This window comes from Felis catus, chromosome A2, assembly GCF_018350175.1.
Source record: "Felis catus isolate Fca126 chromosome A2, F.catus_Fca126_mat1.0, whole genome shotgun sequence".
Classification (NCBI taxonomy): domain Eukaryota; kingdom Metazoa; phylum Chordata; class Mammalia; order Carnivora; family Felidae; genus Felis; species Felis catus.
In genome coordinates, this window is record NC_058369.1 from 120247474 (window position 1) to 120274171 (window position 26698).

General features: G+C 43.9%; 1 protein-coding gene across 10 annotated transcripts in view; it reads left to right on the forward strand.

Moving 5' to 3' along the window:
- The window catches only part of CREB5 (cAMP responsive element binding protein 5), a 495995-nt gene that overhangs the window by 223977 nt on the left and 245320 nt on the right, over nt 1–26698 (forward strand). For 9 of the 10 annotated variants that reach the window (XM_045052533.1, XM_045052534.1, XM_006929280.5 and 6 more), the window contains one exon: nt 21758–21930. In XM_045052533.1, the coding sequence (XP_044908468.1) occupies nt 21758–21930 (173 nt within the window). Of the gene's footprint in view, nt 1–8749; nt 8880–21757; nt 21931–26698 lie in introns of those variants that run through there. The other variant, XM_019825630.3, reaches the window with a different exon arrangement.

Genomic DNA, 26698 nt, shown 5'->3' on the forward strand with positions numbered 1-26698 from the left:
AACTCCTTTCCCGGAGGGCCACCCCATTCCATCTCTCCCACCAGCGCCATACCGCCTTGACTTCTCCACTTGAATTTTGCATTCCACTTTTGACTCCAGCCCGTAAAATGTTCTTGTCGCCGTCCCCAGTCAGGTGGATGCTGCCATAACTCCTGTGTGATATCAATAACCCATGCCAGTGAAGCCAATGAGGTAATTTTCCCTGAAGCTCTAAATATAATTTAACAAGTTAAACACTGTAACATTGTGGTGAATGTGCTATTAAGGGACTGTAAATTGCTTACAAAGCATCAATAAACACAGTGCCCTAAAGCGAGGGGCTGTTAAGACTTTATAATCTAAAGCAGCACTTGGAGTATCACCCTGAGGCTTTAGCTTCACGTCAGATAAAACCAAAGCGGCTGAAGTCTTTAGTTGATGCCAAATGTACGTAGGAACACAACAAGCTTTAGGGGGTAATTACTTTTCAAGTGCTTGATGTGGATTTGCTGGGAAACACATCTGTTATCAAATTTGCCAATGATTAATATGATTCTTCCATTTCCACAGAAAACAGGAGAAGTCAAGTTGATGGTTACAAGTGCCAAGCCAATTGGTATGTGGCCCTTATAGATTCATGCTGTGTCATTTTCTTGGGATAAGAACAAAAGTTTCAGTATAATCTGTCATACCTTGGGTTGTACCCTATAGGATTATGTGTGTCGAAAACTATTTTGTGGAATCAAATTATCTTCGGTATTGTTGAAAGGGTGCAGGGTTTTAAAAGCTAATGGCCTCTGTTGCAGGTGAAATAATTCATATGCTAGATTTTGCAAGGCCTAAAGCTTCTTTCTCCTTCCTTCCCCTTTCCCTGATGTGCACCCGACCATGGTCAAATCCTTTCACAGGACACACTCCTTCTGCAATTCCTTCCCAGGTTCATATCCTCAGCCAACTGGTGACTAACCCTTTTTGTGTTTTAACTGTTGTCCAGAGTATTTGGCCTAAAGTATTTGCATTTGAGTTCTGGAAAGCTCTTAGCATTTTACAAATGTTACCTCATTAATCACACAGCCATCAGACTGACAGTGTTTGCCTTATATTAAAAGTGGTGGAAAAAAGAAAGTTCCGAGTGGCCCAGAGACCTGACTAAGGTCGCATGGTGAGTTGGGGGCGAGAGAGAGAGAGAGAGAAAAAGAGAGAGAGAGAGAGAACTTATCATCTCAGGCACTCTTCCATCCCCGAGCCCTCACACCCTGTCACCTCCCAACACCATTCTCTGAGGGTAGGGCCTTTGGGTCTGCGGGACTTCAGGGTTACCTTTGTGATTTGGAACCGTTCTGTTCTTTACTTCGGACTAGCCGGCTGAGTTGTATTTTAAGGCTGAACAAAAAGCCCCTGAGCAGGATTAAAAGGTTTCTTTTCTTCCTTCATAGTCGGGACCATCCCAAGACTATAGGGAGTTTCTATCTTGTGCCCTTGGGCTCTAGTATGAGATACTAATTCCCTGACGACAGACAGTAACTCTAAGGGAAGGACGCATCACCGGGGTTGACAACAACACGCAGGATGCTCTCTGTCCATCTACCACTATTGCTAGGTAGGAACTCAACTCTCAGCTGTGCAGGCTTGAGACTGTCCCTCTACCTTTCCAGCCTCCTCCTTCAAGCTGGATTCCGAGTTGTCCTGGGGCCTTGTCTGCTCATCGGGATGCACCAGGGTTTCTGCCGCCTGGGCGCGTGAGCAAAAAGGTGTTGGGAAGACAGTGGAAGGAGGGAGACGATGCAGGAATATTTGATCTGGGCTTCACAGCCCACTCGGGATGGCTTCGGTCCTGGGGCTCCAGGAATTCATTCTCTGTGGTAAAGTGTAAGGTGGACAAGAGCCAGGGAATCCCTCTTACACGAGGATTACTAACCCGGTTTCCAGCTGGGAAGCAGGTCACTGTCCAGGAGATGTTTCCATCGATGCTAGTCATCCAGGCTTGCTCGTCCTATGTCTCTAAGCACTGTGGGCACGATTCAGTTTTCTTTCCTGGATTTCCTCATACCAATAGGAGGCACTCCAAGTGGGCTACTTACGTCTCGATGACAAATGATAAAAACACTAAGATCAAGCAGTTTTCTAAACACGAACCGCTTCATCTTACTTGTGAGTGGCTGTAGTTAATTTCCAAATTCTGTAGCAGTGTGGGACACCCCCCTTCTCACCCATCCCTAATTTATTTCTTAAAACCCGGTCCAAATATATCATGGGAGATGCACCATGACTTGCCTTTCTTTCAAGTAATGCATTTTTGTGTAAACATGTTGTTTATGAAAGAACCTTTTACGGATGCTTGGTGTTGCCTTTGCTCAAGAAAATACATTTTAAAAGAATTCTCCCCAGCCTGGCATGTAATGTTTCATTAGCCAACATAACCTTGTTTATTTGCTTTTTAAAATTTTATTTGGGAAAGGAAATCAATTTGCACCCCTGACATGCTGCCAGGTTCCTGTTTATAAGCACACAATAGGCAGCTCGGAGGGGGCAAAAATATATAGTTTATGATTTCAGCATTAAGTATGACGCAATCTGTGTACGAAACCATAGAAGCAATAGTGTTTTCCTGTCCCTGCAGCCATGCTCTGGAGTTTCAGCTTTTTATCAGAGCGTTATCCAAGTGTGCACAGAATAAATGGTCCTAATTGGGCTGGGCACTTTAAGTGTGAGGGAGAATTGTCAGGACAAAGGGAGCTCTTTGCCGGGTTTTGTTTTTGTTTTTGTTGAGAAAGTACTTTGAGCAACTGGCGGGGACCCAGCCTTATAACTGTGCCGTGCTGGGCTTTCAGGAGGCTCCATGTGTTCCTTCCATGCAGTTCCGAGTGACCTCAGAACTTCTGCTCTCAGAGATTCGGACCGGCCGCAGGGAGGCCGGTAGGGCCTGAGGGCCAGTGTGTCCATCGTCAAGGAGAATCCCTTCCCCTTCACTCCAGATCCCTAATGGTCATTCCGAGGAGATGGGCATCCCTGGACTTGACCCTAACTCTTGCCTCTTTTGAGTGCCTGCCAGTTTTTTGCGGCCCCAAGATGAAATAGTTCATTACCTTATTAGTCCAATATATTGAGGTCTGAAATGAACATGAAATAAAGTCACTTTTTCCACTTGACAGGGGTGAGCTCTAAAATCATTCATCGTAGCCAAAAGAGCACTGAATGAGGAATCAAAAGATCTAGACTCTTGTCCTATTTCTTTGTCCACTTAGAGGTGAACTACTGGTCTGGTCACATCCTCTCCTCTGGCCTCCGTTTTCTTTTCTGTTGAGTCAGGGAGTGGGATTAAAGGCTGTTGACGGGGACAGATTCTTTCAAATCTAAAGTTCTGAGAGCGGGTTCTTAGAGGTTTCATTTAAAAAAAAAATCTTTTCCTTGAGGTTGGAATTTCTTTTTGCCTGTTTGCCCAGCCTGCATCCAAGCTGGATCTCCTGTTTTGGGTTTATCCGTCCAAAGTCAAGGGACTCTATTCCTGATGAAGGTAGAGACATCATCCCTCCTTTTTCCTGCCCTAGTTGCCACTGTTTCCATAATTATCTTAACTTCGGTAGATCTTCTTTTCTTTTGTTCCTTTTCACATTCCTGTATTACCACTGAAACCTGACCATTAAATCCTGTACATTAAAGAGTTTGTAGCTCCGCGGGCCAACATCTCTTTGGTTACAGACACCGTACCTGGAGGCGGGACAGGGTCCCTTTCTATCCCACCCTGCCGTTCACAGCACCAGCCTGTAACCTTGGCCTCTTACTGAAGCCCTGAAGGGTTTTTTTCCAGTTTTTAAAGTGACTCTTTATTTGGCTGAGCGTGCCATGAGCTCTAGATATGCTCTGTATTTGAATCTAGAATGTTCACATGAGTGAACCAGGGAGGGAGGCTGACTTGAGGGAGAGCTTGAATACAAGGGTAATCTTTCATTATTCATCTCTGCTAGTAGTTAGAAGGCACTACTAAATAGATGTAATTGGATGGTGTCACAAAAATTAAGATAAAAGGCCATAAGCAATTCAACCTCTTTCTACCACTGGCCAAGCATTCCTCCCCCTTCTCAGCCTCCACTTGAATTTTGTTCAGCCAGTGGTAAGTAGCATTGTGTGTGTGTGTGTGTGTGTGTGTGTGTGTAGAAAGTTTCCCCAAATGTGGTCACCATGTGCCAGAAAGGTAAGTTTTCTGGATTCCCTCTACACAAAGTTACAAACTAGGGATGAAATAGGTCTTTTCCCTCTGCTGCCTCTGGAAGAGCATGAAAAAGGCCTTCAACAAGAACAGTTCTTGATGATTTTAATGCCAGTCAATGGAAGGGAGGAGAGGAAGGGGAAAGAGGTTTGTTTTAACCTTGTCAGCCCTTCTTCAGACATGGAGCCTCAACCTTCATCAAGAGTGGAGACATGACAGACTTTTAGAATCAGTCACCTGGGTGGCTCAGTCTGTTAAGCATCCAACTTCTGCTCAGGTCATGATCTCACGGTTCATGAGTTCGAACCCCACATTGGGCTCCGTGCTGGCAGCATTGAGCCTGCTTGGGATTCTCTCTCTCTGCCCCTCCCCCACAATCACTGTCTGTCTGTCTCTCTCTCTCTCTCTCTCTCAAAATAAATGAATAAACTTTTAAAAATGCTTTAAAAAAAGAATAAATGGGGTAAAATATAAGACAAGGCATCTATAAGGACCCTGAGGCTTTGGGGACTCATTTTTCCTATGGCAGCAGAAGGGAGATCAGATTTATGCCTAAACATTGTCATTTCCTCTTTCTTTTTAAATGTTTATTTATTTATTTTGAGAGACAGCACAGTGGAGGAGGGACAGAGTGAGAGACACAGAATCCAAAGCAGGCTCCAGGCTCTGAGCTGTCAGCACAGAGCCTGATGTGGGGCTCGAACTCAGGAACCACAAGATCATGACTTGAGCTGAAGTTGGATGCTCAACTGACTGAGCCACCCAGGCGCCCCATTGGCATTGTTTCTTAAAAAGGGAATGGAGAGGGGCGCCTGGGTGGCGCAGTCGGTTAAGCGTCCGACTTCAGCCAGGTCACGATCTCGCGGTCCGGGAGTTCGAGCCCCGCGTCGGGCTCTGGGCTGATGGCTCAGAGCCTGGAGCCTGTTTCCGATTCTGTGTCTCCCTCTCTCTCTGCCCCTCCCCCGTTCATGCTCTGTCTCTCTCTGTCCCAAAAATAAATAAACGTTGAAAAAAAAATTAAAAAAAAAAAAGGGAATGGAGAGTTAATTAGCTACCCACAGAAGTCAGTATTATGTGTAATTGCAGAACTAACTTATGGGCAAAGATGTTTAATCAAAGTGAAGATAATATAAGAGATTCAACTATTTTGTGTTTCATCTTTTGCCCTGAACATGCCTTTTACCAATGGTTACAAACCTTTAAAATGGCTCTTCATTCTCAGATTCTATTTGGCTTTTAAGAGCAGATTTAAATTTCTTTAATTTCATCTATAGCAGTTGGAAACTATTTCATAAAGCGATACTAAACTATATACGTGTGAAAAGACATCTGAGAAACATTTCTTTATACATGGGCTATCTGCAGTTAGACTTTTTAAAAAGTAACCAGACAACATTCAGATATTTAAAAAACAAAAACCTGGGGCGCCTGGGTGGCTCAGTTGGTTAAGCGTCTGACTCTTGATTTTGGCTCAGGTCATGATCTCTCGGTTCGTGAGTTTGAGCCCCGAGTCGGGCTGTGTGTGCGGACAGCATGGAGCCTGTTTGGGATTATTTCTCTCCCTCTCTCTCTGCTCCCCCACTCCCCCAAATAAATAAATAAACTTCAAAATGAAATAAAAAAACTTATCTGGGGAGCAAAAATAAACACACATATATATTATCAGCTTAAGGACATATCAACACAAAGGGAATGACATGAAGCCTGGCTTACTAAAGGCTCCAGCAGTGTGGGTGTGGTTCTTACGTGGGTACCTGACTCTCCTGAAATCTCATCTTTATTTTAGATTTAGAAATATTATTTCTTAGTCTATCAAATAATCAGTGATTTGTCCCACCTTGAGGTTGTCAATAGAGCACAAGAGGATGAAAATGAAGATGGAAATCCACAGGATGTCCAAGTGGTCAAAGAGCAGGGACCCATAGATTTGGCGTTCTAATACAAGAGTGACAGGTTGCTGGGAGAGGTCATCTAGATATAGACGTTTCATTGGCATTAGTGCTTCTATTTAGCCAGCCAACCCATAAATTCTGACTGTCTAGAGTAGAAACCTGCACCTTCTACGTGTCCTCACTTTCCTGCCACGCAGTAACTTCGGTGGAAAAGAGAATTGAACTCGGCGCTGTTATGGCCCTATGGTACGGAGACAGCAGGTGCCAATTTCTTCCCTCTGTGACTCCCACATAGCAAGTTGTTCTTCTTCCAAGCTCAGTTGTTTCACCAGGAGGAATGTAGACACATTGGAAGCTGTGGCCTAAAAGTGAGACCTTGTTTTGAGGGTGTGTAACTGGGTTCAGAGGAGCCGTACCTGCCCCAGCTCATCTTTGTGGGGTGGAGCTGGGTTACTTGGGTGCACTGTGGGACAGGCTTCACTCTGCCTTGTATTGTTTTTATCAGCCCCATCATGATTTGTTAAGCACACGGATAAATGCAGAGCCAGTTCAGCTAGTGACAGTCCTGTCCTTATATGGTTTAAATTAGAGAGAGAGGAAATAAAGATACAGATAACATTTCTTTTTTTTTTTTTTAGTCATGGTAGGTGGGGTGGAATGCAAACTGTGTTACTGCGTCCTAGTGGGGTTTCTGATCTTTTGGATCTCTTGCATATCATAGTGTGTGTGTGTGTGTGTGTGTGTGTGTGTGTGTGTGTGTGTGTGCACGCACGCGTGTGTGTACATGGTGTGTATACATATATAGAGAGAAAATATCTGGAGAGATATAGTAAACCATTAGTTTTTTTTTTCTGTATGTTGGGATGACGGGTGATTTTGTTCCTTCCCATGTATTGTTTTTCCTCACAAATTTTCTCTAATAAGCAAGTATATTGCTTGTGAAGTAAAATAAATTTAATCAAACATACTTGTGCTAGATATTTTCTCAGTGTCCATCTGGGCCCATTTTCCCCCTATTCCACCCTGCTGTCTACCCTGAAAGGCTGACCTTTAACCTGTGGATTTCCTGTTGGATTTGGGCCAGTGGCCATGAACTACCACAGTAGGTTCCAGAAAGGGAGAAAAGGGGACCTGGGTGTCTATTCTCCCAGCTGCCTCAGTTAGTTGTCTTCTTTGACCAAAGGTCCCAGGTCCTGCCAGATGCCCTGTCCACACAGCTCTCTCCTCCCTGGTCTCCTGCTAACCTGTCTCTCTCCTGAGGTCTGGTAACCTCTCCCTGCTCTCAACTCCTATAGGCCTAGGAACGCTTATTGGCCCCAGGGTACTGCAATGTGGCTGTGGCTTCCCTGCACTCTGCCCACACCTTTGCAAATAGTTTCTTGATTAATCAGTCCTCAAGTTACACAATTTCAGTGTGCTGTCTGTTTCCTTTTGGCATCCCAAGTGATATAGTAGTCAAATTTTCTAATTGCAGTTATACATTTATCTGCAGCAAGCCTGCCCAGAAAAACTAAAGCATCAGTTTCTTGGGGCGCCTGGGTGGCTCAGTCGGTTAGGCATCTGACTTCAGTTCAGGTCACGATCTCACGGTGCGTGGGTTTGAGCCCCGCGTCTGGCTCTGTGCTGACAGCTCAGAGCCTGGAGCCTGCTTCAGATTCTGTGTCTCCCTCTCTCTCTGCCCCTTACCCACTCCCTCTCTCTCTCTCTCTTTCTCTCTCTCTCTCTCTCATTCTCTCAAAGATGAAACAACATTAAAAAAAATTGTTTTAAATAAAAAAATAAAGCATCAGTTTCTTTCTGGGCCTAGAATTTTATCAATGCTGTGAAACAGTAGTGTCTGATGGCACAATAGAGTGAAATGAGATTTTAGAAATTAAGAAATGTGAAGGCTTCAAGACTGGTACAGAAAAATGAATTCATGACTTTTATTTTATTACTTTTAAAATTTTTTTTAAATGTTTTTATTTAGTTTTGAAGGAGAGAGAGAGAGAGAGCGCGCGCATGAGCGGGGGAGGAGCAGAGAGAGAGGGAGACAATCCAAAGCAGGCTCCAGGCTCTGAGCTGTCAGCACAGAGCCCGAGGTGGGGCTCGAACTCACAGACCATGAGATCATGACCTGAGCCGAAGCGAGACGCTCAACCGGCTGAGCCACCCAGGTGCCCCATGAATTCATGACTTTTAAAGAAGTATTTTCAAAACATGGCATCCACGGAGAAAGAGATAAGAGAGATTTCTAGTGGTTCAAAAAGAATAGAGTCATTGGATTTTGTGTCTTTTTTTTTTCCTTTTCTTGCATATTGTTTTAAGAATAGGGATCAGAAGTAGTTTGGTGCTTTTGGATTGGAGTAAGTGAGGAAGGAATGGATGTCATGATGGGAGAGGATGAACTAAGTAAGGGAAATGTGGATTCAAGGAAGTTGAGTTGTCAGTTTAGAGTGGCCAGCCTCAGACATAAGGCTCATTGGGAGGTAACGTTTGAGCAGACATTCGGAATTGGTGGCAGAAGGAGATGTGAGGAGAAGGAGAAGGAACGTTTTCGGGGGGGTGGGGTGGGGAGGGGGGAGCAGCCAGTGCCATGGCTATTGTATGTCTGCAGAACATTGAGGAGGCCGGTATGTGTCTAGAGCAGAGCGAGTAAGGTTAGGAGTAGTAGGAAGTGATGAGGTCAGAATGGTAGTAAGTGGTATAATGTAGGCTTGGGAATGTACATTGTATGTGCTGTAAACATGGAAACCGTCTATCTCATTGACCCCCATTTCACTTCTCTGGACTCCTAAGGACCCAGAGAACCCAAATGACTGGTGAGAACTCTTATTTTAAAATTTGCTCTTGGGGCACCTGGGTGGCTCAGTCGGTTAAGCGTCCGACTTCGGCTCAGGTCATGATCTCACGGTTTGTGAGTTCGAGCCCCACGTCAGGCTCTGTGCTGACAGCTCAGAGCCTGAAGCCTACTTCGGATTGTGTGTTTCCTCCTTTCTCTGCCCCTCCCATGCCCATGCTCTGTCTCTCCCTGTCTCTCAATAATAAATAAATGTTAAAAATTGTTTTTTGAAAATTCGCTCTCAATATTCAGACAAGGTTTCCAGAGGCTTCTTTTGAGGACTGTTGCATCCAGTTGTGGCCAATGCCCCGATGCACACAACAAGTGAATTTCATTTGGTATGGTCAAGGTAAAAATGTTATCTCTTTCTATTAGGATTTCATCAAATAAGACAGACTCAGTCTCTCATTGATTTCCTGTGTTGCATTATATCATTTGGGTTTTGGTCAAAGACTTAACAAACACCAGTCACTGTGATTCAGTTTGCTTGGTAGCAATGGCAGGTGGAGGGTACTTGTCTTCTAATAAAACATCCACTTCCCTGAATTAATATTGATCACTACTGCAGCATAGCAGTAACTTACGTTTGTGAAGGTACTGAACAATTTACAAAGCAAGGCCATTCATGGCAAGCCACCTGACGGGTTCCACCAGAAGTGAAACGAAGGGCAGGCACTCTTATTCTCTATTGTTTCGGAGGAGGAAGTCTATCTTGTAGCACATTTTCCTTCCCACTGAAGATCACATTTCTATTTCATGTTAAGAGCGAGGCTGTTGCCAGATATTCAGGAATGCAGATACTCCACCAATGCTCCAGGCAGGGGAGTTTTCAAGCAGATTCATCTTAGCAGCCAGCCCTACCCTCCAGCTCTTTTGGCCAGGAGAGAAGAGCCGAGGAAGGGGGGGCTTTGGGAGAGGGAAAGGCAAAGTCTCTTCTCAGAACTCGAGTAGATCGTGAGCAGCACTGAAGAGAGCGCTACATTGGTATTTCTGGTCATTCAGCATAAGTATTTGATTCTCTTTGAAATGCTGAGGAAACAGACCATCAGCATCCTTGTGGTAGTTTTATATGCACCCTTGCTTTTGGTAATTTCACACGTTCTGGTAAGGAAGGAAGGGAAATACGCCTAGTTAATTCTAGAAGGGGCCATTTGCCCCGGGTGTGGCCATACCAGGTTCTTAGTGTGTCTCCTCAGCATTTCCCTGTGTGCTCAGTGCCTCTTTCAGGATAGTCGCGAACCTTTTCTTCCCCACGCTGTACAGAAGCGGGAGCCTGGCAATGCCATTAGTGCCATTCGCTTCCCTTCCCCATATACACCCCAGGACCCTAGTTTCTTGCTTGTTTGTAATCATTTCACTTTGTCTTCTCCTGTATGTTTTCCAGTTGCTTAGGGGGGCCTGTCTTGCCTCACTTCAACCAGTGATTTGAATTGACCAAACGCATGGCAATTTGAGGAGACTGTTAAGCTGTGTCTGGCCTCTGTTGATATGACTTATGAGGATTCAAGTCAGCAAATGTTATCTCTCTGTATCTCAGGCTTAAGACGACCGTGTGCCCAATGAGAGGAGATTGTAAATTGGTTGCTCTTTATTATATCATCACCTCAGAAATCCTAATTCATTTGTCCATTCGGTCACTGGTTGTCTAGTTCTGTGTCGGCACTGAGCTGGGCACTAGCAATAGAAGAGAAAATAAGATGGGCGCTTTCCCTTCCAGAAATTTATAATAGGTAACTGGAAATACTAATGATAAAAGTATAGGGATGCCTGGGTGGCTCAGTCGGTTGAGCGTCCGACTCCGGCTCAGGTCATGATCTCACGGCCTGTGAGTTCGAGCCCCGCATCGGGCTCTGTGCTGATAGCTCAGGGCCTGGAACCTGCTTCGGATTCTGTGTCTCCCTCGCTCTCTGCCCCTCGCCCCCTCATGCTCTGTCTCTCTGTCAAAAATAAATAAACATTAAAAAAATTTTTTTTAAATAAAAAAATAATGATAAAAGTATATATAACTGGAAATAATAATGATAAAATAATAAGAAAATGATAGTGATAATATATAACTGGAAATGATAATGATAAAAATCACACCTTATGACACACGCTATAAAGGAAAGGTTCGGGGTACTGAGGTAGAAAATAGTAGGAGGGTTTTTTTTAGTTAGAGAGGTAACATTGAAAAGGTGATATTTAAGGGGCGCCTGGGTGGCGCAGTCGGTTAAGCGTCCGACTTCAGCCAGGTCACGATCTCGCGGTCCAGGAGTTCGAGCCCCGCGTCGGGCTCTGGGCTGATGGCTCGGAGCCTGGAGCCTGTTTCCGATTCTGTGTCTCCCTCTCTCTCTGCCCCTCCCCCGTTCATGCTCTCTCTCTGTCCCAAAAATAAATAAATGTTGATAAACAGTCATACCTTTAAAAAAAAAAAAAAAAAAGAAAAGGTGATATTTAAGACAAACCAGAGGTTGAACAGAGGAAAGCGGTCTCTCCAAGAACGAGGGGATGTCAGAGGAGAGGAGAGCAAGGGTGGCAGGATAATACGTATGTTACTAAAGCTCTTTTCAAGCCATTCTGTACCTTAACTTCATAGTTCAAAGGAAGCCAGGGAACACTGTCCTCATTTGTACTAGAGAAAAACACTGTATCTATCAACCAACAGATTTATTGCCTAGAGGATAGGATTTAGCTAAGCAGAGAGGAAATTCCAGGCCTGGGGAATGGACCTGCAAAGGTGTGAAGGGGAGAATTTGAACTCATGAGTTGCGTAGTGAGTAGAGAAGGGGGGTCGGAGCGGAGGGCTGGCACGGGGGACAGGGGTAAGAGATGGGGCTGGATGAAAGAGCCTTTGAAGGCAAGGCTAAGAGTGGGCTTTCACGGTGTAAGCACTGGGGAGCCCTGGGAGGTTTCAGAGTTAAGGTATGACATTGGGAAAGTGCTGATTCATACCAATTAATTGGACTCTGCCGTCTGGAGTGGCCTGGGAGGGACCAGAAGGGTTGAAAGCCAGGAGAACAGTAAGAAGTCATAGCGTGGTCAGGGTGGAAGGTTATCAAACTGGAGCTCGTGGGATAGCAAAGAAAAGACAGATGTGGGAATCAGTATGAAGGCAAAATCAACAGACTAATAAGTCAAGCAAGATCATGTGCTTAATGGTGGCGCTCACATGAAGGTGTAGACCCATTGGCTAGCCCTTCACCCTTTAGGCCAGCACCTAATCAGCTCTAGAGGATGGGTCTCTGTTTCTATTGCCTGTGTGAGTAAAGGTGTTTTTCAGATTCGTTTGTTTTTTATCCCTCTGTCTCCTTAGATTTCCATATTGCCTCTGAACTGTAGGTCTTCTGGGAAAGTTGGTTCTTTTTCTTTTTTCTTTTTTGGGAGCACTGTAGTTGCACTCCCTACACGTTCATTCAGCAAACCTCCATGTGGCAGGTATTGTTTTAAGCCCTGGGGACAGCCACGTGAAATCAGTAACCGTTCCTGTTGTCAGAGTCTTCACAGCTAGAAGGGGAAGACCGATCGTAAAAATAAACAAATACACCAATGTGTTATCAGAGCTTTGAAAGAGGTATTTATGGGATAAAATGGAGGACCAAAGAGTGGTTAATTGCGTATAGAGGCGGCGTTACCATTGTTAATGATAACAGTAATGATAATTAAAGTAATGGTTACTAAAAAGTGTTGGGCATTTAATACGCCCAACATTGTACTAAGCTCTGCATTGGCATTACTTAACTAAATATTTATGAAAACCTTACCAGGTATGGTTGTTCCTGTTTAACAAGTGAGGAAAGTAAAGCAAAGAGAAGCAATAGACTTGCAGAAAATCACCACCATTCATGTATTCACTGAAAAGTTGAATTTATTGCACATCTGCAAGGTGCATATCAAGGAGCAGACACTGGCTGTTCTCAGGTGAACCTGGCGTATTCCCTGGTCCAAGTTTGCTGGAGGAAGTGCTTGTGGAAATCAGCCAGGCTCTTTAATGGCAATATGGAAAAGGTACCATGAGAGCACAAAACAGGGAGCAACTAATGGGGCCAGAAGCAGTGGGAGAAGGCTCCACAGAGGAGAAAGGTGCTGGATCTCGGATTGACCGCAAAGAGGAGATATCATGTGCAAAGGTGAAAAAGAGACATGAAATGGAATGAATAGTCAAGAAGCATTGAGGTCTGTGTGTGTGAATGGGAGGGAAAAGGGTAGAGAGGATGAGTTGCCAGGAGATGTTATGGAAAAGATTGATTGGAATGAAATGATAAAAGCTCAGGTCATATGTCAGAGGTATGGCCGGCAGAAGTGTTCAAGTAGGCTGGTGCCACGGTTTCTTGGGGAAGACTCCTGAGAAATGAGGAACTTTACCAGGGAGCAGTGAGTACAATGTCATTTTCAGGGGCATTAGAGGAGTCTCTGACTTCCAAGATATCTGTGGATGCATCAACCACAGAGATTTGCTCAACTAAAATTCTAGTAACCTGAACGAAGTGGCATCACTTCCTTCCTTTCAACCCATATGATTATATTTAGCGGAATTAACCGAGACACTAAAGCAGGAGGTGAGAGCAGAGACACAGACACTCCACGGCACTGAGAGAATCTGAACAGGAAGGAGCAGGATCTTTGAGAGACACCTGAAAACTGTTTCTCACAGTCGAGGGTGGCACCTGAGAAGACATTTATTGTCTTGAGCATTTTACTACGGTATTAAATGAATAGCTATAAAATGCTTACAGGGATGGTTCAGGGCTCTTTTGTCTAAACCCAGTATTAGAAAGGATGACAGAGGTCTGGAGTTGGAGGAGAGCACAGTCCAGTCAGATGGATCTTGCTGGTCCGTATCTTGCAGACTCAAGTCTAGAACCTCACTCGGGCCAGGCCTTCCACTTCCTGGGAACGGGTGAGTGTGCTAAAGGCCACTGAGGGTCATATCCATGTGTGAGCTGCTCTTCTACCCGCTGTAAGGGAAGTTGCCTTGGAAATTGAACTTGATCCAAACATCACAGAAATTACCTCTTTCTCAGCCTTTTGCTTAACTCGTGGAACTATTGAGGAAGCTGAACTTCATCAGAGAATGAGTGAGTGACGGTTGGTTGGTTGTTTTGGTAGTTTGGTAGGAGTATCGTTCAACAGTTTTTGAAGTACAGCTTTCCTCCCTAATCTTAATCTGCCCTGTTCCTTGTAAAGCAGTCTCAAAAGACCTGTGCAGGCCATATGACATTAAGACAAGGGTCACGAGTCAACAACTTAGAAATGAATTATTGGTGTATCCCAGTCTTTTCTAGGTATGAAAATGGTGGTGATGACATTGCCCCAAGTTAGTGGTAAGACAGATATATTGTAATTCTCAGGATCTCATACCAGCATCAATTAACCATTTCTTTTAATGTCCCTAGAAAGGATAGCAGGTACACTTTATTTTTTGCCGTGTCATTTTCCGCTAGAAAATATTTTTACAGCAAGACTGTAGAGGCAGTATGGCTTAGTAGGTAAGAATCTGGACTCTGAAGCCAAAGGGCTTGGGTCTGAGCTCCTTCACTTATCAGTCGGATGACTTGGAGCAAGTTACTTAACCTCTCTGTGCTTCAGTTTCCTCCTCTGTAAAACGAGGATTAATAATCCTGTGTGCCTCATAGACTAATAAGGACTAAATGAGTTTTCTGCCATATGGTAATGCTGTATAAGTGCTAGCTATTATTAGTAATATTTCTATTAAAATCAGCCATGGGGAGTAGCCACCCAGAATGAACCACTACTCTCTGAGCCTCACGTTCGGAACTATACTAAAAGCGAAGAAGTACACGTATGCTGTCAGCACTGTGCTGGAACATCCGTCCTCTCATGTGGGGCTCCCTGCAACCCTGTTCATTAGATGATTATCTCTATTTTAAAGATGAGGAAGGTATGGCTCAGAGAACTTAACATGCCCAGGTGCTATTGAGCTGATCTGAACTTGAGCCCTATATTCCAGTGCTCATGTTTTTGTTCCCCTTAGAAGTCTTCTGGGATAAGTAGCATACTCTGAAAAAGCAGAATTTAAATGTGCATGTCAAAGCTGGAATTTTCACAGGGCTCTGTGCTTTCCTCTCCCTTTCCCTGATGCAAAGTTGCCTGAGATGTTCATCTTTCACAGTGTGGCTACACTAAGGAGAATGTTATGGAGAGAGAGGCAGCTGGCATGGCCCCTGGTGTCCTTCCCAACCCCACTATGTCCCCTCTAATACTTCACTGTCCCCTCTGTCATGGAGCAGCCTACTCTCTTAGTAGAATTCAAAATACTCACTGTGGTATTTCAGCTCCTGAGAGCATCAGAAAGAAGGAGCTAGGACCTTCTAGAATCCTTCCTAAACCTCCAGAGAGCTTAGTCTCTGCTAACACAAGGTTAGAACTTGTGTTATCCTGTGAATGTCTCAGACATCTTTTGGATGCAATTCATGGATGTTTACATCGGGGAAGTTCTGAAAGTCTTCATAACTGCCCGGGCCTCATTAAGATGCAGACAATTCCAAGATTGCACAACTTGACTTGTAAACGCGTGTCGGGATGACCCTGGCTCTTTATAGAGAAACCCATAAAGTCTCCACACCTTGGCAGTTGGACAGAATATAGATTTGAAGATAGCATTTTGGGACCTTATGGGAATCAACAACCTTCTCCCTGTATGCTCCAACTTTTACTTTCATCTGTGGTCCACTGCCCTTCATCCTTCATGACCACGCCCTGAAATTATAGGTATTTATAAGAACATGGACATATATTCATATACATTGCATTGTTTTTTTTGCATATTGTATTCCAAGTCCATGCATGCAGAAAGACAATTACCACTCTACCTCAAACTCACTGAGTATGCAATCAAGACTCATTATGCCCTGATTCTCATTCCATTCACACCCTTTCTGTCTCAGAACAACACTGAATGGAGAGCAAGGTATATTGAAGGATATGAAGGGAAGAAGAAGTCAAAGGAACATGTGGAGAAATTGGAACCCCAGAGTGAGCGATTTAGGTGAAAATAATTTGTCTGCGAAATTTTCATCTTTGAAGTTTGAGAAATTTTACTTTGTGTTGGATCCGTTTCTTGAATCATGATCCCTTGGGTCTGGCATAAAGCTATGATTTTTAGGAGACTCATCTCCAAAAGCTTATGGTTATGGAGAAAAAAAAAATCAATGTTTGTAGGCCCATGAATCAGAATCTAAAAAGTGTGTTTGGATATTTAATGTCTCATAAAATGTAACATACAAAGAGACTTGTGGAGTATCAGAGCCAGAAATAATTATGGAAACCAGGTAGTCCAACCCCCTGCTTTTAGCAGTGGGGCTATGGAGCTGAGGGGGGTTGGATGATTTATCCAGGTTACATGGCTGCAAGGAGGGGTAGAGAGCCTGGACTAGAATAGACCTCCTAACTCCTAAGCCAGTGTATTTCCAATGTTATCACAGATTACTAATCATTTGGAAGCATTGGGCCGAAGTATGAACCATGTATCGTAAGTGAGGGAATCTTAGCAATAGAAGAGACCTTAGAGGTCATGCAGCACTTTCTCCCTCCTGATGCAGAAATCCTCTTGGTGACATCCTTGACAGGGGGCCACTAGTCTGTACTGGCTTAACTCCAATGCCAGAAAGCTCAGTACATGACAAGGCAGCTCATTTAGTCTTTGGACAAAAGATCAAATTTGTATTTTTAGAGCATCAGTCCAGAAAGAGTGTGGATGACTAGAAGAGAATTGGCATAGTATTAGTAATGGTAGGAATTTTACTCTTTTTATTGTTTTAAAACGAGGCTAATAACGCTGACCCTGTAATGCCATTGTGAAGGTTAGAGATGCAGTTTATAAAGCATCTAGCATAGTGGTTGTCTCAAAATAAGAACTCAAATTGTAGTCACCATTGGCTTTTATCAACATGAGCCCATTTTTTTGAAATTATGCCCTCTGGAGTAATATAGACTGTATCTAATCCCACAAATATTTGAAGGCAGTTAGCATGACCCTCTAAATCTTTTCTTCTTCAGACTAAATATTCCCTGATTCCTCTACAGTTCTTCCTGTGATGCATTTTGGATGCCTTCATTGCTTTCATTCCCTCCTATTTGTCAATTTCCCCCTTAAAATGTGGTGGCCAAATGTGGTCAGTTCAGCGCGCTCTACAGTGGAGTAATTACTTCCCTTGAGCTGGACATCGCACTTCTTCTACAGCAACCTAGATTTATGTTAGCATTTTTGGAGGCCAGATCACACAGTTGGCTCAAGTAAAACCCGATTCTACTACCCAGAACATAAGCTCTGCCTCCCAACACTGTGTCAACTGCAGATTTGACAGGCGCAATTTTTACATCTTCATCCAAGCTGTTGGTACAAATGCGGAACAAGAAAAGGCCAAAGGCTGAGCCTCGAGGAACACCTCTGATTGTTCCATGCGTATTGACATCCATCCACTGGCTTGATGACACTATTGTACCAGTTCCAAATCTATGCGCCTATACTAGCAAAAGTAACTCAGCAAGATGTAGTCACTCGTGTTTTTGAAATTGGATATTTAACTTACCCAGAGGTAAAATGCCATTCTTTTATCAATGAAGACAGGTTTTGAACCCATAATTGGGAAAATGTGAACTCAGAAAATAATTTCATGTTTGAGTTACTACGTAATGCTTAAAGGAAAAAAAAAAAAGATCTTCTCTTAATGTGAAATGATAATGTTTGCCTAATTGTTTATTTTTCCAAAATGTTTTGAAATTACTCCCTCGGTCTGGGGGAAGGAGTGTGGAGAATTTGCAGATTTCACGTGTGGTGGAGAAAAGAGATTATTGAAGAATTAGAATATAACACTTAGGAGCCTTTTCCATCTCTGGTTGGGGTCACAGAGACAAAGAGATGTCTTAAATGTTGGTGGGAGAAGGTGTGAGGTATATTCCTGGATAGTTTTTAAAATTCTTTCTTTCTTTCTTTTCTTTCTTTCTTTTCTTTCTTTCTTTCTTTCTTTCTTTCTTTCTTTCTTTCTTTCTTTCTTTCTTTCTTTCTCTTATTTCCTTCCTTCCTTCCTTCCTTCCTTCCTTCCTTCCTTCCTTCCTTCCTTTTTCTTTTCTTTTCTTTTTTTTTTTTTGAGAGAGAGAGAGAGACAGAGAGAGAGAGAGAGAGACAGAGAGAGAGAGAGAGAGACAGAGAGAGCAGGGGAGGGGCAGAGAGAGAGGAGTACAGAGGATCCAAAGCAGGCTTCACACTGACAGCAAGGAGCCTGATGTGGAGCTCAAACTCAAGGAACCATGAGATCATGACCTGAGCTGAAGTTGGACGCTCAACCGACTGAGTCACCCGGGTGTCCCTTAAAATTATTCTTAATGATTCTCATTAAAGAAGTAGTTCTTTCTTTCACTTAACATGCTTCCCTCTGAAGAAATCATTTTCTTTGTGCTGCAGCACAGATCAGTTTTTCCTGGTTTTCATGGTAGAGGTGAAGAATGGTTGTTGCCATACTTTGAGCCAAAGTGCTCAAAGATTCAGAGCTCGCCTTTTGGCATCTTCTTCCAAGGGCTCATTTAATATTTTCTCAAAGGCTTTCCTTCTTGTGTATGTCCCATGTTTGTAGCTTTCATCTTAACACTGGTCTTTTCTCTTTCTCTAGCCCATAATTGAACAAATACCTTAATATCTAAAGCTCTAATACCATAAGCATGTTCTGAGATCCCGGTAGATGGACAAAAAGTTAGCACTCTCAAAAACTGGCCAGGGAATAAAAGACTTCCTCATACTGAATATTTTAGGAATATCATTTTATAGTTTACTCACTCATTCAGTGTTTATTGAGCACTTATTATATGCAGGCGCTGATCTAGGCAACAGAGTCAATGGGGAGTAAAGTCAAATTTAGTCTCTTCTCACATTGCGCTTATGGCCTTAAGGAAGAAACATGTTAGTCAAATAATCAAAACAATTGTGAGCTTGTAAAAAGTACTGCAAAGAAGAGGGAGAAGGTGCCCATCACTGGAGAGGTCAGGGAAATCTTCCTCGCGTGATGCTTAATCTGAGATTTGAAGGTGGAATCAGGGGAAGGGCACAGGTAGCAGAAAAAAACATATTCCCAAGGCCCTGTGCTGAAAGGGAGCATGGGCAGTATGAGGACAGGAACATGCCAATAAGGTGGAGTGAAGAACACAAAGCAAGAGTGAGAGTAGTGTGAGATGAACTGAGAGGTAGGAAGGGTCTCCTACAGGCTTTGGAGATGACACAAAGAGTGCTGTCAATGTCTTCTGAACCATGGAAGCCATCTAAGAAGCTTGTGGGGGTAGTGGCTGGAGGTGGGGCAGTGCAGTTGGTGGGGGGGGAGAATTGTGGGCCGTGATCACTTTTGCTTTTTGAAAAGATCACCATGCCAGGTGCCTGGGTGGCTCAGTTGGTTAAGCCTCTGACTCTTGATTTCAGCTCAGGTCATGATCTCACAGTTTGGAAGATCTCTAGGGCCATATTGTGCGTACCCTCCCCTAGTCTGCCTCCGTGCTCACAGCATAGGCTTGCTTGGAATTCTTTCTCTCCGCTCTCTCTGCCCCTCCTTCCACTTGTGCACTCATGCGCTTGCTTTCTCTCTCTCTCTCTCAAAACAAACAAACAAACTTAAAAAAAAATCACTGTGACCATATATGGGCAAAAGGAGAAAGGGAAGGCAAAGTAAGTGACAGACCAGTTAGGAGACCACTTTCTAGTCCAGGAAAGGAAATGGAGGTGGTTGGGTGTAGGTTGGCAGGAGGAGAGATAGAAGGATAGAAACAGATCAAAGATGCGTAGGTTGACTCTGCAGTACTTGGGGACTGCATAGGGGGGTGATAGAAGAATAGTGCCGCGGGTAACCCAAGGAAGGTTCATACATTTTATATTCTTCTTTGTCAATTGAAAGATTGTTATTTTAAATTTTAGACTGTGCAGCTCTATTCATAATTTTTGATAGTACAGCGCTACAGAAAATAATTCTAAAAAGAGCCAGAAATCTTTCGGTGCCTCAGATCTATTATTGGCAAAGTAGGTGACTGTGAGCAAGACAAAAACTTGGGAGTCTCTCTGAGGATCCCAACAATGGAGGAAAAAAATATTTTTAATTGTTGACTTCCTCAAGACCTCATTAAGACCCAGGGAAGTATGTTTGTTAAGGTTCACTTTTTAAAGAAGTAACCCAGTTATTTTATTTTATCATCATTTGAGCTCAATTCGCTACGTCTCTAGACCCTATAAAAAGAACTTAAGCATACCCCTGCACTGCTACTCCAACACAAATCGCCATTTCCTTTCATCTTGCTTTAACCAACCACAATATTTTTCCATGTCAGAAAAACCTTCCAGTGTAAAAGAGGAGCCTTTGGACCGCGTGTGTGTATAGACGACTGTTCATGCCTTTGGGATCCCGCGATAACACAGTCGGCTCACAGTCTAAGCCAGGTGCCCAGTTTCCATCTGGACTCCTGACAAACTGTGTGGTCAGGATTTAGAAATCAGAAATCTGGGAAAGGTGCAACGTGATGGACACAACCACCCCAAATACCATATATGTTATCACCATCATTTAACACGTAGTGCAGGAAATCCTGTTCTTTGCAGAAGAACTTCAAAGAACCACTTCTGGTTCTCCTGGGTAACATTTATTTTTTTCTTTGCTAACCCCAAAGCGCAGACAGATATATATTTTCCCTCCAGTAAATTGCTAGTGACACTCCATTTCTTTTCTGCCATCCTCAACCCATTGTCCAGCTGACCTCTCGAATTTCACTACCCTTCTAAGCTGAAGAGCTGTGCCTAGCTGTTTACAGAGACCCACTTACTTACTTGGCTTTACCCTGCACTTTCCCTTTCTTTTCTAGACTCTGAATTTCTCACCTTTTGGCTCCACCACATTGTTAAGACTTCTGTTCCAGTGTGAATCCTCTTTTGTTTGTCCCAGTGACTTTCTTTTTTTAAGAAGAACTGTCTTTTAAGACAGCTTTACCTTGCGTGTGTTACCTTACTTTTGAATTTTAAACAAGGAAACCTTCATTCAAGTCATCAGAAATAAGCACAGGCTGTTAGTTCCCTTAAGTGACTCAGATGTCACATTTTGCCTTCACTGGTTTATTCATGCAATGTATGTTTACCTGAGTGCCTACAATGTTCCAAGTACCATGAGAGAGAGTTATGAACACAAATGTTCTTCATTCTAGAGGACAAGACAGTGAAAAAGTAAATGAACAAGCAATCATTGTTCTATATTCCGTTATTCCATAAAAATCGTTAGAGATTTTATGGAAATACAGCCAAAAGTTGCAACTTTGGCTCTTGGAATTGGATTCCAGACACCCTGTCATCTATGCCAGTCATCTGTCCTCACTCTCCAGGTTGTTGAGCTTGGGTCATGAGTACCTAGATTATGATTGGGAAAGGTAGTAGTTTCCTGGGGGGGGGGGGAGTAGGTGGTTGGCCACTCTCATGGGACTGAAAAAGAAACAATAACCTAGTGTGCATGTCATTCAAAGCAGGATGCTGAACAGCTCTTCACTAAATCATAGTATCGTGCACTCACCATGGAAATTATCTTCAAACACAGTATATATGACACCAAGTCAGAGAAGACATGCATCAAATGTCCCTGATAGACACCTTACATCAGGAAGGCGGCAGAGTGATTAGTAAATTTCAGGGTGTTTTCTTATGTGTGTTACTCTTAGGGTAAATAGTTGTTTCTCATCTGCTCATAGCTGTAAGTTATAACAAGATGGATGGACCCATGGCTTGTCAGAAGCCATAACTCTTTATTTAGTTGACATGACCAGATTCCCAATTTTGTCCTCTGAGAGCTTGAGAGTAGCATAAAACATTGACTTCTTCTGACCTTCCCCTCTGTCTTCTCTGGGCAGAATATCTCGATGCATAACACAGTTGGTGGGGCCATGGCGGGGCCCGGAGCTCACCAGCTTGGCAGCACCCGGATGCCCAACCATGACACCAGCGTTGTGATTCAGCAAGCCATGCCGTCGCCCCAGTCCAGCTCTGTCATCACACAGGCACCTTCCACCAACCGCCAGATCGGGTAAGGAGACTTCCTCGGTTGTCTCTGGGTCCTGGCTGGAGCTCAGAGAATGTTCTGGACTTTTTCCTTGTTTCTGGTGCTCAGATCGGGTGAGACAGAAGTTGGTGTTCCTGGCTGGTGTGGTACCACCTGGCCCTTAGAGTGATGCTTTTAATGGGAGAAGGGTGGGGAGTCCCCATTTGGTGGACACTTTTGATCCTGGACTTTGCGGGGCAAAGCAAGGCATTCAGTGTCATCGTTTCTTCAGACAAGAGTTGTGAACTTCAAGATGACGGGAGAAAACCCCTTGGGTGTGACGGGGAGCAGAGCATACTTTCAGGACAAATGCTTGAGGATGGTAGAGGGAGGTTTCACCAGCCCACCTTCCTCCCCAACAGAGTGTGTCCCTTTTTTCCTAGGATCTGCTGAGCCCAGCCCCTGTGTCTTCCATGTATTTCCAGTCTTGCGTCCCTCTGATTATTCTTCTTTGCTTCTTTTCCTTGTTAATACCTCTTTATTAGTTCTCCCCTTCCTCTGTGTTGGCCCAGGCTCATTCCTGGAGTAGAAAAAGCAAAAACAGCAAGCCCTTTCCCCCTGGCTTATGTAAAAAAGACAGTACTGCGGTATTGAGAGAAGTTGGTAGAAAGGTCGGTTTCGTCAGAATCCCAGACACTCTGTTTATGGGTTGGAAAGAGTTTTCACTTCTGAGTTTCATATGACAGTGCTATCCCCTGCCTACTTGGAGTGTGGTCTGAGGACCAGCAGCCTGGGCATTACCCGCGAGCTTCTCAGAAATAACAGAATCTCTGGCCTGCTTCCTTATCTTCAGGATGATGGTTATGTGTCTTCTTTCCACCCTCGCAGGAGTAGAGTGAAGAGGAAATAGAATATTTAAGAGTAGTCAAGTTCCTGGGAAGAAAAAGTAGTAACTTAAGCCAAAGAGCTCTGATAAATTTATATTGTTGAAAGCTGAGAACTGCTTGCTGTATGTTCCCACAATCCTCTGTTTAAAATAGGATAGGGAGCTTGCTGTATTTGGTATGTGCATCAGAATTCAGTGTGAATATTCAGCTGAATATTGGCTATGGTGATTTAAAACAACAACAACAACAACAACAACAACAACAACAACAACCCAAAGCAGACCTGCAATGTGCCAATGTGTCTTGCCCCCTTTGTTTTTTAAAAGATTTTATTTTTTAAATTGTTTTTTTAATATGAAATTTATTGTCAAGTTGGTTTCCATACAACACCCAGTGCTCATCCCGACGGGTGCCCTCCTCAATGTCCATCACCCACTTTCCCCTCCCTCCCAACCCCCCATCAACCCTTAGTTTCTTCTCAGTTTTTACCAGCCTCTCAAAGACTTTATTTTTAAGTAGTCTCTACACCCAATGTGGGCTCCAACTTAAAACCCCAGATCCAGAGTCACATGCTCCACGGACTGAGCCACCCAGGCGCTTTCCCCTTTGTTTTTCATGTTTGTAGGAATTTCAGATCAAGAGTGAGCATGGGGAACAACATCAGCTTATTCCTCCTTAGAATGCTTTAGAAGGGGTGCCTTGTCTCCCACATTTCTCAGCCTATCAGATGGGTTGTGATTTGTGAAGACCCATCTTAACAAATGAGAGCTGTGGGCAGTGATGGTTTCGTGAACTTGCCATGGGTACATTTGGTCTCCCATTTAAAAAAAAAGAATATTAATCTGGCCATTTGAATGCTTGACTTTGTTGGAAGAAGCCAATGCTAAATTAGCTAGTAGCCCTGTTAAATATTTCTTTTCTTTTCAAATGACCGTGGGAGCAAATATTGCCACCATCTAAAGCAAGAACCTATAATATACTATGAGGGTGGAGTGGGTTCTTTAAAGACAGCATCTAAATCTCAAGGCACTCCTTCACTCTAGTGGTTTGGCTTTGGGCAGACAATTCACAGTTAGGCCAGCTAATCATAATTATTTTATTTTTCTTTCAAGGGGAAAAAACATAAAATGTGTTAGAGTTTACTAGCAGTTTTATAACATTCCTTCCCCCCTGGAGTTCTGCCTCCCCCCTCGCCCCCACCCCAGCTACCCTCTTGGAGGCCCTTAGCATTCGGGCATTGTTAGTACAATGCTGGTTTCTGTGAAACAATCTTTTAAGGGTTAGCACTGAATTCTAAGATGCGTGTTGACTGTCAATAATTTACCCGGCTGGCCCAGGGCTGTACAGTTGGGTGACATTTCTAGGCTGTGTCACTGTGCCTGGGTGGGTGGGAGTGTTCCTCTGGTACATGCGACCTCCCAGCCCACTCCGTCTTCTCATTTACTCCTGCATGTCTCTCCTGGTGCGTTCTAGGAGATAATTGTCACTTTTAGGACTCTGTCTCATTGCCAGGCTTGAGGGAGGCTGTTCCTTTTCTTCAGATCCTTCCCTGTCGTGCTTACCATGTTGATTCCAACCCACACATCCTGTCATTTCCATTTTCTCCATGTGACCCATCTAAAACCTTGCCCGGATGGCCGTGGGGGCTCAGCAAGGAACAACCCAACCCATCTCACCAGTGGATTCAGAATGAAACTCTAGGTGGTAACATTTGGGGATGGTTGACTCTTTTATTTCTCGCAGCAAAGAGGAAATGAGTACTTATTTTAAAACATGAGTTCCCTCTGGAGACTGTGTCTTTAAATGAGCATTTGAAATTGCAGATAGTTTTTTTTTTCTTGAGACTGCACAGAACCATATTGTAGTAATATTCTGATTTTTATCACAACCTCAAATATTTAAGTGTCAAAATCTGGCCAAGCCACCTGCAAATGTTTGCCATGGCTACTGGCCAACAAAAACAGCAAACAGCAATGAAAGTCTTCATTCAGGCTCAGCGCTTAAGCTGCATCCAGGCAGGGAGGCTGGGACCCACCTGTGCCCACGCACAGTGCTTTTTTGCTGCGGCCAGTGGGTGTGTTCACGACTGGAACTTTGTGGGAGAGGGAGGGGGCCGCCTGTCTCCTGCCCCCTCTTTTTCCTTCCCTTCTCCCGGTGCTTGGCTTCTGCTGCCAACCTTACTTTTGCTTTCTTTTCTGCACCTTCTTTCATGCTGTATTTAAGCATAAAGGCTCGAATATATTAGGGGTGATATTGACAATGAAGGAGTTGGAAATGGGAACAGCACGGTAGTCCAGGGAAGATTTTGAGGGGCAAAGCATATGCGTCTTTGTAAGCATCGGATGTTCATACTTTTTGAGCAGGCACTGAGCCAATCTAGACCAAAGTGGGTGGAAATGCAAAAATCCAAAGAAATAAATTTATAAGTAGGTAGATAAGCGACACGGGCAACTTCTGTGCCATCCCATATCACCCCCCCCCCACCATGCCCTATGCCCAGTTCTGTCAAAGTAACGCTGTTATCCCAGTAGAAACTGGAGGTAAGTATAAATATCCCAAATTGTACTCGTGCGGTTAGGCAAGCTAGAAAAACACACGGTGCTAGAGAGTGTGGGAGGCATCCCCAAACTAGTGACTACTTGTGCTTAGTCAGACTGGCAGACGCTCTCTCAGGAAGAGTGTCTTTGGCTGATTGATGGTAGCATTTTAGGAGATAAGTTTTCCAGATGGGGGGAAAAAAAAAGAGTTGAGCCATGGGCTGTGGGGGAGACAAGTGAGACAGAAAACAAGCATGTGTTAAATATAGATGAAATCGATTCAGCCTTGGAGCAAATATGTGGCAGATTCCAAGCAGTATCTCTGCTGCAGTCGTTTTTATTAGATATCATGTAACAGGCTCATTAATTCAGGATTAAGTCAGCAGAACCTGGGAAAAATGGTAGATGAGCATGTAGTGGTCATGTAAATTCCCTTTCTCTGTCTCTTACTCTGTCTTTGTCTCTCTCTGTCTCTCTTTGCATGAGATACTTTTGTAGGAGCCGGTAAGCAATTGAGGAGGTGGCTATAATCTTAATAGATCCCAGCTTTCCTGAAGGAGTCTAGTTCTCTTTATGGTGTAAGCGTGAGCAGGGAATTCATGCCCGGTGATTCTTCAGGAGAGTAGTGAAGGTGGTATGGAATGTGGCATTCTCCACCAATGGACCTCAGTACAGGATTCTGATAGGTCGTGGGCGACACTGCCACTCTACTCCACCCGTTTTCTTCCTGTATTCCGTTTTCATTCAACATGTTCTACAGATTGAATCCCCTGTAGGGGTTTGGGCAAACACGTGAGCTTGTTAGACGATTGGTGAAAAGTACAAGGGGCGCCTGGGTGGCACAGTCGGTTAAGTGTCTGACTTCAGCTCAGGTCACGATCTCGCGGTCCGGGAGTTCGAGCCCTGCGTCGGGCTCTGGGCTGATGGCTCAGAGCCCGGAGCCTGTTTCCGATTCTGTGTCTCCCTCTCTCTCTGCCCCTCCCCCGTTCAGGCTCTGTCTCTCTCTGTCCCAAAAATAAATAAACGTTGAAAAAAAAAATAAGTACTTGATGGTCATAGTTTACGACATAGAAGTGTTCTGTGCCTAACATCAAGATACACAAATGTTCCTACGAAAGCTCGTGTCTTGAACAGAAGATATCTGGCTCGTTGGGGAACATTCTGGTTAAGATGTCAGGAACCGTGAAAATATGGTCAACCGCATGCATATTTGAAGCCATTAATGTATGAAATTCCTCCTTCGTTTTGTACTACTTTGAATCCTGGCACATCAGTGTCCGTGTGATGTGTAACTATGTTAGCAATTTGGTCCTAAACCCTATTTGCATGGGGTTGTGGTTGGACAGTTTAGGCCTGATACTTAGCCAGAAATTGATATAAGATGCCGTA